At 43.6% G+C, this 16,102-nt stretch overlaps 1 protein-coding gene across 1 annotated transcript in view; it reads right to left on the minus strand.

The window, feature by feature from the left end:
• The window catches only part of ATM (ATM serine/threonine kinase), a 1,319,133-nt gene that overhangs the window by 315,297 nt on the left and 987,734 nt on the right, over window positions 1-16,102 (minus strand). The window contains exon 48 of the mRNA XM_069202321.1: window positions 5,557-5,676. Within this exon, the coding sequence (XP_069058422.1) occupies window positions 5,557-5,676 (120 nt within the window). The remainder of the gene's footprint in view (window positions 1-5,556; window positions 5,677-16,102) is intronic.

Below are 16,102 nucleotides of genomic sequence, written 5' to 3' on the forward strand. Positions count from 1 at the left end.
CATTGGTGACGACGGAGCTGTAAATGTGGCCGTCGCTCTTGTCATCGATGAAGGAAGACCTGTCGTCGACGATGCGATCGTGGACGGTGCTGTTGACGGTGTGGACATCCTGGATGTCGACAGTGGCAGGGAACTTGAAGATTTCTTGAGCTTTTTTGAGGTGGTAGCAGGAGTAGATGGCTCTGAACGAACCTTGCCACCATGTTCCCTGGATGTTGATGGGTGTTCCTCAGGTCTATCCTTAAACGCATGCAGCTTCTTAGCTGACTTACTGCTCTTGAGGGAGAAGCTCTCCACAGACCTTTTCCTCTTCTTTGAGGTCACTGATTTATCGCTGTCCTCCTCCTCAGAGAAAGTTTCTCTGGATTTTCGTTTCTGAAGCCAAAGCAGGAGCCTGGCTTCTCTGTCTCTGAGAGTCTTATTAAGAAAAGTCCTGCAGATTTTACAATCTTTGACCTTATGTTCTGGATGGAGACAGTATATGCAGTCCTTGTGAGGATCCTCACAATGAAGCCTTAACTTTCCACAGGTCCCACGAGGTCTAAACAACCTTTTCTTGCTGTAGACATGATGGAAGAAGTACTACAGCAAGGTTAAGGTTGAAAGCTGAACAATATCTCTTAAAGAGAAAGTAAACCGAGCAGAGCCCAGGGAGACTCCCTTGCACACGACGTGCGGTAGAAAATCTGTGAGACTGAGCCTCTGTGCTGAGGATTCTAAAGGGGTGGTCTCGCCTGATTGGCTGAAATTTGGGCCTTTTCTAATGAGGCTGATAGTTAGAAAAGTGAATGTGTTTTTTCCTATTGACTACAATGAAGACAATCTTTTTAGTTTGAAATCTATTATTTGCTTTCTATGTACCGTGGGACTCCCACTTCGACGACGGGGAATGATTCAAGCATGTGAATCCATGAAAGATACCCCAATACTGGAGAAGAAATCAAGTTCGTGCACATTCCGAACCCATGGGGCCCAAAGGCGTCCAACGGGGCCGTCTTGCCCAAATATGATGTACAGAACCTCATAGAACTCTCATTTGGGCGCGGGTCGCTCTGGGAAATTCTGGCAGGTGTTGAGCACGTCCAGGCACAGGCTCTGCGGGGAGAAGTGTGGGAGCAGGTCCTATACGTATGGTATTGCTGCTGTGCCTAATCAGTTGACTTAAACTATAACAGTGAAGATTAAGAATACTTAGCCTCCTCCTTCTTGTGGGACTTACCCGATGAAGACTTTGACCTTGAAAAAGACCGACGGACCCGGGCAGTCTTCTGAAAGTTTCTCAAAGGTAGGAGTAATTTGATCAGTTTTTGGACTGTCATGAAATATGCCTTTGAGAAGCAAGCTATTGATGAAATAACACTACAATTTTTTAAATGTGGAAGTTGCCTCTGATTGATTTAGCAATGATAATATCTTTAAAATATCATACTTTAAAATTTTTGACAATTCTGGACACAGTTACCGGTTCAAATTCTTTCCAGGGACCTTCCATGTGACTAGGACCTAGAGCGGTGTTGAGCTGTCCATGGTCAATCAACCAGGTGCTTCAATGGACGCTCCCAGACCATGTTGGGGTTCATCTCACAACAGTCAGGACAGACCTTGGAGTCATGGCCCGGCACCAAAAATCATAATTAAACCAGGTTAAGGTCAGTCACAGTCATCAGCCTGTGGCAGGCTCCACAAGATTTAAAGGTCACAGGTTTCATAGGGGACATCCTTAAGGTATACTGGGAGCGTAAAAGCTCAACAAAAACTCAAAAAAAGCCTTAACAGGCAGCTGGGAGTTACAGTTCAAAGTACCAAGATGGTGGATGAGAAGACCCTTTTCCCAAATGTCTTCCCTGTTTTGACTCTTGATTAGGAGGAGTAGTAGTGAACGTATTGGGGTTAGTTTTGCAATAAGATACCTGCACCACCAAGCTTCAGGGGAGAGGTGCTAAAATAAAATGTCAAGTCCCCTAGGAAACAGCAGTGGCATCAGGCAATCTGGTGACAGACCGGAGAGCCAGAGCACAATTTGGCCCAAGGTCCTCAGAAAGAAAGGAACTCACATTAGCATACAGGACAGGTATCTATATAGGTTGCAAACGTAATTCCCAGAGTGGCCTAAAGTCAGTGCGAAGTAAATTGGAGCACAGAGGTACAGATGAAAAGTGTCTGGATCCAGTCTGACGCCTGGAGAGTATATGAAAGATCAGGAATCTGCAAGTAGAAATCTCGATCAGAAAGGGAGTACATCATCTAGAATTTTAAAGATGGTAGCTTCCGTACCATGTCTTTTGCGGAATTCTGATTGTTAAGAGGCAAGTAGGTTATGATTTTCAAGGATGGCAGTCAACTGGGTGGAAACATATTTCTCTATCACTTTACCCAACTACGGAAACTTCGAGGGTCTTCTGAAAGTTTCTCAAGGTAGAAGTAATTTGATCAGTTTTTGGAGTGTCATGAAATATGCCATTGAGAAGCAAGCTATTGATGAAATAACTCTACAAATTTTGAAATGTGGACGTTGCTTCTGATTGATTTAGCAGGGATAATATCTTTAAAATATCATACTCTTAAATGTTTAACAATTCTGGACAGAGTTACCGGTTCAAATTCTTTCCAGGCATCCAATGAAAACCATTTGACTGCCAGATGGGATTGGTGTCAATTGATTGTCTGGTGAATTATAAACACTTACGGATGAAACCTGTGAGGCAAAATATTTTGGAGGGAAAGTGATGATTTCCAAAACTTGGATCACTCGGAGATTTAATTTTAAATTTCACAATACTGAACAACACTGAGTATGTTGCGAGCATTGTATTGGGTCTAAACATTGCACTGGGAGACATGAGAAGGGAGACATGTAGCATTCAGAGATTTCGGTTTGATAATATTGAACAATTCCTTGGGTTTTATGTGAGTATTGGGTCTTTTGAAAGTTTTATTAGTAACAAGTTGAGATTTTGAATACATAACGTCTACTGTATACAGTTTCACAGAGGTTATTATTACTTCAGATAGAAATGTAGGCTTTTTTTCTCCCAAATCTTTGAACTGTCCGAATCTATTTTAGTTTGTTAAAGAGCTCATCCATGAATCAGACATTACGTGTTTTCAAAGTGATTCATTGTTTTTGAGGAGGGCTACTTTGTCAATAGACTTTAGTTAGGGTAGTATCATAGCTGGCAAAAGTGAGGTTTAAATATATAGATAGGCCAGGGGCAGCACAAACATCCTCTAGTGCCATTGCACGTTCCTAATCTGGTACATGGTATGTATGTATTTATGTATGCATGTATGTATGTATGTATGTATGTTTGGCATTTCTATACCATGAAACAGAGCCAAAAGGCAATGGAGCTCTGTATAGGATCACAGACTAGCAAAAAGTAAACAAGTGACAGGAGAGGTAGCTAGATTGTGGACAGTTAAGACATTGTGATGTAGCGTTCTTTAAAGAGGTGAGTCTTCAACACTTTCCTAAATTGTAGAGGTATTGAGGCTGTCCTGATCGATACAGGACTATTGTTTTAGATCCTGGGGGCACTGTTGAAAAAGGCCAGCTGTCTTGCTTCTTTTCTTAGACTTCTTAGTGCGCAATCTAATGGCGCCTAGTTGCTGGTGTGCTGAGAACCACCAGAGATGATGAGTCTGTCTGCAAGACATGGAGTGGTGCTGGTGGTGATGGCTTTGTAAATCATGCAGCTGCTTCTAAAAATGTGTGGGAATGCAAAGGGACACAACAGATTTTGATCAGGACGAGGGTGAAGTGATCATGTTGCTTCAGGCCCTTGAGGAAACGTGCTGTGGCATGTAGGATGCCTATAAGAACACGCCTCATGGAGGAAAGATCGTTAAACAAGTGATCTGTGGAACTAAGGCAACGCAAGTTAATTGAATTGGGACCATGTGATGATTAGACTAATTAACTTCAATTGGCTTATGAAAGGTTATTCTTATGTACTCAGCAACAACTAGGTCGAGGATTTATCCTTTACTACGAGTAGGATGTTGAGAAAATTCCTCCACATTGTGAGTTTTGAGTGACTTTAGTAACTCTGCAGCACGAGAGACATTAGGATTCTCCCAGTGTAGGTTAGGATAACACACACACATGGTTTTCTTCTTTATTAAGAGTCAGCCGAATTGTAAGATATTTAGTGACATCTACTAGGAAGCTTTTGAGTGCTCTAGGTTGACAGTAAGAGAGGTGAAGACAGAAGGTTGCTCTGGGGGATAATGACCATGCTACTATTGGAACTTCGAAAGATGTGCAGAAATAATCTTTACATTTTGAAAGTGAGGGTTAATTAGTGCACTAACTACCAGGGTATTTCTTTCCTTCATAGTAAGCTGCCATAGTAGATTTGTTCAAAATAAATAACCCATTTAAAAATTTGGCTTGTGACAACCAACTACTTTTCCTCAACAAAGACATTCATCCAACCCACGAAATGACTCCATGACATCCAGTTTGTGAAGTCTGTCAATGACTTTTAAACAGTAAGGGGGAACTAATAAATCCAGTATTTGAAAAGACTTTATGACTTGAAAGTCTTTGGGCAGTTAGCTAGGTGGCCTTTTACTAGATTTGCTTGCAACGTCAGAAGGGCTTTGCTTCAGAGTATAACCAATAATACCCCTATCTTGAATACGTAATGTAGAACTGTAATATCAGGATGAGCCATTTGTGTTGTCATTCACAGGCAGAGGTTCTACCTAAACTTGACGGCCCAGTCTTATATCCATGGCAAGGAAACACTGATGCCTGATCTTATGGGGCTCTGAAGGGATCTGTAAAATAAGATTTCTGTTTTCAGACCAGCAAAAAAAAACTTGGAATACGCGAAGGACATACAGCAAATAGATAATGATTTGGAAAAACTGTCCCCTAAGTCAATACATTCAGAGTATGTAAATTGCCTTTAGGTTCAAAACACTGAGTCACCCAATCCTCTATAGAGAATTCCCAGTAACAACAGACTGCCGATGTGGTTTAATGCATTCAGTCCTCTTAAAGGCAAAGTACTGTTTCTTTTTGGTTCACATTCAACAAAAATGAATTTCAGTTGATAAAAATGGTGTTCAGTAATGTATACCAAATTCAGGTAATGAATTCTGGGCAGGTTTCTATTGCAATTTTCACTGAGCAAACCTTTTTGATGACTGAACTAATCTAGTGAGAGAGCAAGTGGTCACATAGTCACTGTTTTCTCTGATGAGACTATCTTAGTAAGGGAAAACGTGCACACCTTACTTCGTGCAAAGAGCAATTGCTAATGTTACTACTTTTGATGAACAGTCTTTGAGAAGTGGCAGGTCTGAATGGCAGAAAAGAAAAGTGAATCTGCTCACCATACACCGTGGAACTGTATTGCAATTGATGATATATACAAATTACTTGTTTGTGTGAATGTCCTGAATAGAGCACTGACATTGCCCTTTTCTATTTAGGGATATGAAAACACAACGTAAGGGTACTTTGTTATAATTAGTCTGGTTAAATTATTCAAACACAGATGAATCTCTGACATATGACACAAACTCAAAGATGAATTTGCCAACCTTTTCCAGATAGCTCTCCATGATCACAGTGGGACTTTCCAAACAAGTTTCTGCCAGCCAATTGCCACAAAGCCTCAGGCATTCTGCATGGACAAGCTGGAGTCGGGTATCATTTTCATCCTTAAAAGAAGCAAATTTGAAAACATTTTATCAAACTATTTCTAACATGCAATGTTATTCAAATCATTCACATGCAGAAAATTTTTAATAACAATCTTTACTGCCAGTTCTTGTTAAAACATACCTACTACAAAGCATGCATCAATACATGATCACAAAGCACATCACCTCAACTTGAGTAGACAAAATAGTACTGACACTTGTAAAGGAGGAGCAAAAGAGATTACAAAGGTGTGCCCAATGACAATCTTCCCAGTGAACCCTCATCGCTGTGCCCTATTTGTCTACCATAGATTTTTTCATCTCTGGGACCCTCAGAAAAATCATATACTCTGTTGTTTAGGAGGAAAGACTATTGCCATATAGATCGGGATCTCAAGGGACAAGCAATGGTGTAGGCACATGTCCAAGTTTCCAGGGCTGGGGGAGTTGCACTGCACCATTTGCATGTATTATCTTTCCTGCAAACTAATGTGTCAAAATTGTCTAGTTTATTTCTTTGAATCAGGGGCTAGTAGCATATTAAGCAAAACAGATCTGCATAAGATCAATAGATCCTACTAGAACTGACAGTGTGTGAGTCACACAACGCCAAAAGGTCTGTATCATGGAACATAGCCAAGTTGTGTGTAAGAAGGCCCCTGAACGTCATTACTTCTAAGCGTAGAGTGAAGGAGTCACATTGAAGCTTCTTGCATGTTAAGTAGATGCAATGGAGGTACCTGAATTGGACCAGTTTGAATTGGGCAAAGACTGCTGCCTCCCTTAGGGAAATCTAGGCAATATCGCCACTCCTCTTTATCCAGGGGGCCAAGATTTGCCTTTCAAAGCTACACAGTGCCAAAAAGGAGCCCAAGATGTGGAGATTCACTGGTATAACCAACCACAATATACTGTGCACACCCATGCCACCCATTAGCAGTTTTGTTTCAATTTGATTACACTCCAAAAAGATGGTGCTCGATTTCTAGTATGAATAGAGCGCACAGCAAAGCAGTAAGTACTTGCAGAATTGCTGTTTATGGAGCCCAACATCAGACTGAAAGTTGGTAAATGAGCAGACAGAATTACAATGGGCCCAGATTGGAGATGCCCATAGAACCAGAAAGGGACTGTCTCCCCCCAGAGGTGGTTCACCTGTGAGGTATCTACCCAATTTACTGACTCTCAATGTATCATTCCACATGCAAATTGGCATGGAGGCCAGTGGTTTAAGAGGCAGGAATAGGCACTACCCCCTATAGAAGGTGTATTGGGTGAAAATCACACATGGACCGCTGATCAACAATATAAATGGTGTCTAAAATGGGACTGTATATTCAGTCAACCACCAGTTGTGAGGTGCAGTAACATGAGTGCTTGTCTTCCATGCTTGATCCCCTATTGTAAGGGAACTTGAAGCATTCACTCATGACCACCCTATGAATATGTCAATATCATATGAGATGAAGTTCCACAACATGGAAATAAGATATACAAAGAAGTCTAAGGTGATGGGGTATAGATTGCTCTGGAGTAGGTACACCACTGCAGCAAGTAATACCATTTTGAGAGGGTAGGGGTCAGGATGACAGCATGGGAGATCTTTTCAAAAAATGTATAACAGCAAAGCCTTGTATCCCTGCCATTTCCACTTTCATCCCTTGATGCATAGATGCCAAAACATACACAATCATAAGATTAAACTTAAGGCCACAAGCCCCAGGCAAAACTTAAAGGGCCCATGGACAAGACCAAGTAGCATATTGGAAATAAAGCATGAGGCCATCTGTATAGAGGTTAAGCACTGTCTTCCCTCTTTCCAGTGCAGTCAAAGTCCATAGTTTGGGAAATCTTGGAGAAACTACTGGGCCTAAGGTTCCATGACTAAACCAAATAAGTACAGGAGTAAAGGGACAGTCATGTCAGGTTTCCCATTTATTAGGAAAGAAACTTAACAGTGTTCCATTAGCACGGACTCTGGCTTCAAGTTGTGTGTACAGGATCTGGAAATACCAAATAGAGCTTGGCCCTTTTTGAAACTTACAATTTTAATGAGTGGACCATAAAGGCAATGAGCCTGGGCAAATGCATTGTGAAATCTCTGAATGTTGTGCCTCGTTAAACATTTTGGCATGAAGCCATTTTGGTATGGGTGTACCAGGGAGTAAACCGTACTGGTGAGGCAGATCGCCAGAACCTTAGCTAAAAATTATGACCTCTATATTTAGTTAGGAGAGGGGTTTGCCTGAGGGGTAGATCCAGGTGGTCTGCCAGGCATGAGGATCACTTTAATTTCAGCCACTCGCAGGTGGTTGAGCATCTGATCATCTGACAAGGAGGCTTTGAACAGAGCATCAAAGTATGGGATTACCCACAGGGTGCTTTAAAAAAATCAGTACTTTAGGACACAGTGTTTCCTCTGTTAAAAGTTGGTCAATGAAAGAAAGTGCTTCTTCTTGTTTAGCTGCCCCCAGGATTTTTGGTTTATGATGTTACTTTTTCTACTGTGAGGCGTACTAACCAGACCTCAGTGCCAGTGCGTGGACCCTAAAACATGTATGTTACATTGGCTATACCCAAATGGCAAAGGCTAGCTTGCCTGTAAGTCTTAGTATATAGTACCCATGTTATCCACGGTCCGTAAGTGAGAGAGTCATCCCAGGGTTTTGCAGCACTGGTAGTGTAACCCTGGACATGACATAGGCAAACAAGTCTCCCAGTCCACCAATACAGATTGGAAGTGCAGTTTCAAACTGCAAGCCCAATTTTGCAACTTAAAAGCATGGCAAAGTCAAATGTCCTTCTGAAACATGTTTTAGTCACCCCTATGGTCAGTCTACTGAGCCTCAAGGCAGGGTGCAGCATATTTCATGGGTAGAACCTGTATTTTACGTGTTCTGACAGTAACAACGCAAAAATGTGGGTTTTTCTGTAGAAAGACTTGGTAGTCTCGCTGGCGAGTACAGGGTTACATGCTGACCCCCACTGCGAACGGTGTGACCAAAGATGATACTCCAAGGTATCAAAGAACTCATTACATTAAGCCAGACCTGACTCTCAAGTCGAATGTAATGTAACAAGTTACAGTCTGCTACTTTTTCAAAGTTGCCACTTTGCTGCCTTCTTTCTCCTGTGGCCTTAACGGTTACACAAGCAGCTTGAACCTAAGAAAGCTTTCTGCCCTCCTAGGGAGGCATGCTAACGACTCCCTGGGAAGGAGGCAATAGGGGCCTACACCTTCCTGCAGGAAGATACACAGGTGCTGGTCCAGAAGGCGAGCTTCAAAGCTAAAGTGGCCTTTGAGGAGCAAACAGGAACAGGGGAGCAGGGCAGCCCCATTGTTTAGGCAGACTAGCTGGCACCTGGGAAGGAGAGTGGAACCTGTTGTCAAACCAGTTTTTCAGGGGTGCGTAGCTACTCCTCTGTTTTGGGCTAAGGAGCCCTGGCCACCACAAGAGGGGTTCTGCCATGTTGGGAGTGGTCATAATGGTGCATCTAGGGTTAGCCAAATGCCACTTTTCCCAGAAGTGGTCATCAGGAGGGAGGGAACTTAGCATCCTGCCGGCTAACACCTTAAGGCATTTTCTGCGCATAAATTTGGCACCTCTGGCACCCAGAACTAAACTGGACTGGAAGAAGGACCGAAGAAGAACTGCCCTGTTGCACCAGGGAATTGGCAAAGAGAGGAGCGGGGACTGTACCTGTGGCTAGCAAAGAAGATGGACTGTGCTGGCTGTGTCCTGCTCGTGGAGAAGGCCAGTCAAGGCAAAGAGAATCCGAAGGCAAGTTGCCTGACCCGCTGTTCACAACACAGGGCCAGCTGACAAGCCTGGTAAGGCCAGCTGGTAGCCCAGAACTTTCAGAATGGCGCCAAACGCCACTATGCAGCACCAAAGACTAGGACACAAACGCTCAAAATTGCACATGAGTTTGCTGAGCCCGGGAGAGTTGTCGGAGGGCAGCTTGGTCACCTAGAAGCCCAGTTATCACCCAGGGAAGGATTTGACTGTGAATGCAATTCCAGACTACTGGTAGTCCAGTGGTGACTGGACTTCTACCAGTATTGAGAGGACTTCGAGGAACATCAACCCCGTGAGCAGGACAACGTCACCCCCTTTGTGGACCGAGTAGTCATCGCAGGTAGACCCTTCTTGACTGCATCATATCCACAGCATCTTCAGCATTCTTCGCCCCTTGCATTAAGACCACTTCCCTAGGAAACCACTGCAATGGCTGAAAGTGTTTGGAACTGACTAAAGACTGCTTCACCTGCTAAAGCACTGTTTTTGAGGACCTTGCTGGTCCCGCTGACTGACTCCTCACTAGAGTTGGTCATCTAAAGTGACTCTAAGTGACCACATTACAACTAGCCCAATGTATTTGTGAAAACGTTTCTCAGTGTCAAATTTGCCGAATTTCCTAATGCTTGTTCGCAATTGAGTAAAATGTTTTGATTTACTATACCTCGTAAATTCTGTATCTCTTGAAACCTCTGGTGGATATTTTTCATTATGGTGTCTAAAAATACACTCTATTATTTTTTTTATAAATTGTTGTTAGATTTCTTGAGTATCTCGACAATTTCTTCTCCCATTGTTTTGGTGCTGTTTAAATGCTTTACGCCTGTTCATTTGTGTAAGCCTTCCTGCTAAGAGCCACAGCTACCCAAGTCTGGGCTGATGGTTTGGCAAACGAAACCTACTAGTCCTAAAGGGGTCTGTGAGTGTATTACACTGTGAGGATGCACAAACACTCCATATAATACACCCTATTTCCTCATGATTGATCACATTACTCGTCTCTGTAAAGCTAATGGATTTCTGACGGCCAGCTTATCAGGTGTAGATGCAAAAAGAACAGATTATGGAAGGAATGCTGAACAATGCAAACATTCACCCCCGGTCACAAAGATCTGGGTTTAATCCATCGTTTTCATGCTCACTATGCCTCGAGATTCAAGATACCCTGGCTGAAGAGGGGTGATACCCCGAAACTGGTCCCAGGATGCTTGTTTCTGGTCCAGGGAGGACCTGGCCTGGCAGTTCGGGCTGGACTGTTCCCAAGGGGAACAGGGTTAAGACTGATTTGCATATGGCTGGGTCAAAACTGGAATGGCATGGTGAGCAAAAAAACTGATGGATTAAACCCAGATCTGTGACTGGGGGAGAATGTTTGATTTGGTCTACATTCCGTCCATCAACTGTTCTTTTTGCATTTATCAGGTGTAGAAGAGCATCACAAGGGAAGATCAGAGACAAAATCGTACAAAATCTCTCTATGAGGACTATTCATCGCATAGTAGATTCAGTTTCAGTAATAATCTGCAAATGCCTGGGGAGCAAATTATGAAAAATTACTGGACTTCCATCAGGCCTACGGTTCATACTGCAAGCCCCCCAACGAGCAGTCTGCTGCTAGTGGTGTTCCAGACCTCAAGCAGAGCATAAAAGGAAGAATAGGACTCACAGCATCCCTGATAGTGTTGCCTTGTCCCAATGGTTCCCAGTTTGAAGCCCTTAAGTAGGGGTTCTTTCTACTAGATCACTCCTTAGATATTCCACCACCGGGGATGTGCCTAGTCTGATCACCGCTCCAGCCCAGCGGTCCCAAACGAGAAGCCTGGTCGATCATGAGCCACAACCTAACCATTTTTCTGCGCCAGATGCAATGGGGACAGGACTCTTTCATGAAAGCTGGATCATGCCTCTGCTTTGGGCAGCTGACGGGCCAGCTCTTTTACACCCCTGCCTCACCACAGGAAAGTGGGCTCCAATGTCTATCGGAGCTGCAGGGCACTGCCAATGCACTAGGCCAGAGAAGCGCAAGACTGCCATTGTTACCACAACACGTCCCCACCAGAGGCCAACCTGGTAGGTATTCCACAACTGCTCCTGAGGCTCCTACTCCAAATCCACCTCCACCGATGCCAACAAGATTAGGAGGCTGTGTGAACACCCTGGAAGCAGTAAACTACAGATGTCTAGCAAGGATTTCTATGGGCTAAGGCCTAAAAAATTGAAAGTTGCAGCAATCATGCTCCATGCCTATACCACACCCCTGCAACACAGAATAATTTTTGGGGATTAATACGAGATGGAATTGTGATAAAGAAGAACAATAAAATATATGCCTTTCAGTATGTGATATCCTTTGGTTGCAATGCCAGTTTCTGTAACATCTTTCAGCATTTGTTACTGCATTAGTGCATTTCAACTTGCAGATGCAACATTAATTTTTGAGTTCCTGTTCTCCTGAAGGCTCTTCAAATACCAGTGTATTGCAACAGAAGAATGGAGGGTCCGAGTCTGCTCCTGCAATGCTGAAGTATGGAGAAATATTAATTTGGCTCCAAGGTTCGCTTGTAGAGCTCCCTAGTCTGTGACAATCATGGCTTTACTTTCACTCACTCACTACTTGGTAATTCCCATTCAGTCTTTTCCCTTCCCTTCGAGTTTTGCTTCTCTGACCGTTACAGGCATCAGGGCACCTAACTGTTACTAGGTACATATCCAAAGTAAGCATGTATACAAATCATTGGGAAGGTGAAGTTTGCTGGTGCGTCTCCCTATGTTGATGCTGCTGTTCTCTTGGTCTGGTCATGCAGTTGCCCAGGCTATTCTATTCTGCAAAAGATCTTCACACACAAACTATTTACCAAATTACTGTCATCAGTGGCATTGGCAGCACATCACTACAGCTGAGGCCTACTGCACTGGTGTTTTTTTTGTATTTCTTTTCAAACTTCAGCCTTTGTAATGCTAATGCTGTGTTTATACTTGCAGCAATGCAGTCACAAATTGGGCCAATGTGCATCAAGGTGGATGGGGCAGCCAAACAGTTCATGGAGCTGTTGTAAGAATATCACTGGCTTGAGGTGACATTTTAAAAATTTCAGCAGAAAAAGATGAAAAGGGGTTCAAAGCTGTAGCTTTTGTAGAACATGGAGTGGCTACAAAGAAGCTTCTGACGCCTCTTTTTCTGATGTCCTTGCTCTGACTCAGATTCTAAACTGCTCCCTTTGGGAGAAAGATAATAAATCTTTTTTCTGTTTCATATTTGTCTCCATCTTATGGTGAGAGGAAGATTTCTGCCTATGCATTGTACTTCCTTTGGGGATTTAGACTTAATTAAATGGTAGGTGAGATCTAAACCACTAACCCTGATGAATCTTTCCAAGGAAAATGTATCTTCTATTTCTGTCATACCTTTGGTGTGCATATGCTCACATTTGTTAAATGAGGCACAGTTGTGAAACCCACACAAATGCTATATAAACCTGGAATGAGTATCTGACACAGACAACTGTGTCTTACTACTATTATAACCCTTTAAGTCTGTGGTTTTCAGGAGAGATACAGTCTCCCTTCAAAATGTACTTTGGGAAAAATAAAGTAAGAAATGTGATTAAGAAGATGGGAGCTCTGGCTCTTGGAATTCTTGGTATGCATAAAGAGGAAGAAATACAACAAGTGTGAGTGGTGCTTTTATGGATCAACCATGCAATGTCTGGAGAAGCCTATTTGGGGCTGAAATCACAATTGAGCCACCTAACCACAAAAGAAAGGTATTAGCATTAACAAAAACAAAATATTCTGACAGTCTGACAACTGTAGATGTCGCAAAGATGTAAAATCTGTCGAAAGAAGTCTAGTTGCCATGTGACATGATGCAGGCCTCCCTACGGACCTACAGAGTTGTCTGCATTTGTCAAACTCCAATCATGGTTAATCTACTAAACAGTAGAGAAGGTTTCTTGAAGGACAATCACTGCATCAATACAGGTTCCTTACTCTATTCTGGTCAAACTGGTTGCTCCTATCAAAGATGCTGCAGCTTGGACAGATGATGATGGGAATTACTTATTTATATTACCACTAAGAATTCTTTACAAGTGGAAAAAGGTCAGGATCAAAGCAGGTGGCTAGGTTTTTCAGCACGGTTGTGGTACGGCATAGGGCCTATGGCATGTGGCCAGTTGCAATGTCTCTACACTGAGAGGGTGTCATTGCAAACATCAGGAGCTTCAACTTCCAACAATTTAGTGTGAATGTGTTCTGTTGCATTGAGACAGATTGGGCCCAGGAAGGATACCCATCTGCTCTACCAGCTGGATATCTATCTTCCATGTACAGCTGAAAGTCCAGTTTGTATTTTTTGATATTGGCTTACAAAAGTTAAATATAAGCAGTGATAGGGTTGATCTCCGGGTAACTTTGACTGGTTTGGTAAAATGCTGACAATAATGTATCATTGCTTTTTGTAAAATAGGAATTAACGTTGGTTCTCTCTGGAGAACCCCCTTGGACGAGAAGACCATCTTGTGTTTTCTTAAGCAGCTACAACTCAACTTGTGTTAGTGAATTTCAGTTCTCCATAACACTCAAAAAACCGGGCACTGTACTAGAGATTCAGGTATCCAGATAGGATTCTATTGCCCCAAACTTCTCTCTGTAAGTATCTATAGTCATTAACTTTTCAGGAAATTGTGACATGATTGATTGGTAAAATTTGTGAAGCCAGCAGGAAAGAAGGGCACTGGCACTCGTGCAAAGGAAAAGTAGCAGAAGGCATTGATCAGATTCATTATTCTGAGTACTAGATGGTATTAGAAAACAGAAAGGTTTCAAGCGGTTTCGTAAAAATACTCAGATTGATATGTAATCACACCAACATTTGCCACTATCTAAAACAAGAGATTTTACGCACTTTATTTTGTTAACTGATCACACACTTAGAAGTCAAGAAGTACAAGTTACTTACCTTCGGTAAGGATATATCTGGTAGAGACATATTCTAGTTGCAGATTCCTTACCTTTGAACTTCCCCAGTACCTCTGCGCCGCCGGCGGTGGACTCCGTGGGCATCGTTGGCGTCGTGTTCGCTGTGATGTCGCATTCGTATACAGGCGCCACCCCAGCACGCTGACGTCAGTTTCTTTTCACGACTTTCCACGCCAGTAGCGCGGGACCATAAAGAACACAGAGTGGTGCGCCAAAACTAGGGCCCTTAAGGGGAAGTTCCTGACCCTAGAAATCAGTTCGCAGAGCGGGGAGGATGGGCGGGTCGGTAAGGAATCTGCAACTCGCATATGTCTCTACCAGATATATCGTTACCAAAGGTAAGTAACTTGTACATCTGCTAGAGACTTCTAGTTGCAGATTCCTTACCAAGATCACAGAAAGAAGTCCTGCAGGACCGAACGGCCAAAGTAGCCATCCCTTCGGAACTGATTGTCCAGGCAGTAGTGTTTGGTAGAAGTGTGCAGAGATGCCCACGTCACTGCCTGACAGATGTCCAGGACTGGACGCCACATGCTAGCGCTGTGGTAGCAGCAGTAGCTCTGGTGGAGTGAGCTCGCAAACCTTCGGGAGGTTGCTGTTTAGCCAGAGCGTAGCACATTTTGATGCATAAGAGTACCCATCGTGAAATGGTCCTCTTCTGCACCGCCTTCCCCTTCTTTGAACCCACACATCCTACAAAGAGTTGATCATCCACCTGGACGCCTTTGATACGATCACGATAGAACACCTATGCTCTTTGGTCCAGACAGTGGAGTCTCTCCTCCTCATGAGAGGGATGTGGGGGTGCATAAAAGGTAGGCAAGGTGATGAACTGTCCGACATGGAAGGGTGTCACTACTTTAGGAAGAAAAGAAGCCCTAGTGTGAAGCATCACTTTGTCAGGATGTACGGCCATAAAAGGTGGCTTAGATGACAGAGCCCGGAGCTCACTTACTCTGCCGGCAGAAGTAATGGCAACTAAAAAGACAATCTTGATAGTTAAGAGTCGTAAAGGGCAGTTGTGAAGCGGCTCAAACGGGGTACACATAAGGTATGTTAATACCAGGTTTAGATCCCATTGGGGCACAGATATGTCGATGCACCATGCCACAAATTTCTTCCAATGACAGGCTTTTACAGCTTTCGTTGAGAGACGCCTGGCTGCCAAGATAACGTCACAGACTTCGGTTGGCAGGTCAAAAGATGTCAACTGTTGCCGCTCAATCTCCACGCATGAAGCTGCAGAGTTGACAGATTCGGATGGAGGACCCTCCCCTGCTGCTGCGACAGAAGATCCTCCCGAAGGGGCAGTCTGATCGGAGGAACTATGGCCATGCTCAACAGTTCGGGATACCAGACTCTTCGTTCCCAGTCCGGAGCCACCAGTATTACTTGGGCCCGGTCTTGCCTGATATTCTTCAAAACTCTGAGCAGAAGTGGTATGGGCGGAAAGGCGTACAGGAGGCCTGAATTCCACTCGCGACGGAAAGCGTCACTGAGTGAGTGCTGCCTTGGAAACTTCAACACGCAAAAAAGGCTGGCATTGCGCGTTCTCTATGGAGGCGAACAAGTCTAACCAAAGTTCTTTCCACTGCAGGAAGAGACCTTGCACCACCTCCGGATGGAGACGCCATTCGTGATCGACCACGCATCGTCGGCTGAGT

The sequence above is a fragment of the Pleurodeles waltl genome, chromosome 8 (genome assembly GCF_031143425.1).
Source record: "Pleurodeles waltl isolate 20211129_DDA chromosome 8, aPleWal1.hap1.20221129, whole genome shotgun sequence".
NCBI lineage: Eukaryota > Metazoa > Chordata > Amphibia > Caudata > Salamandridae > Pleurodeles > Pleurodeles waltl.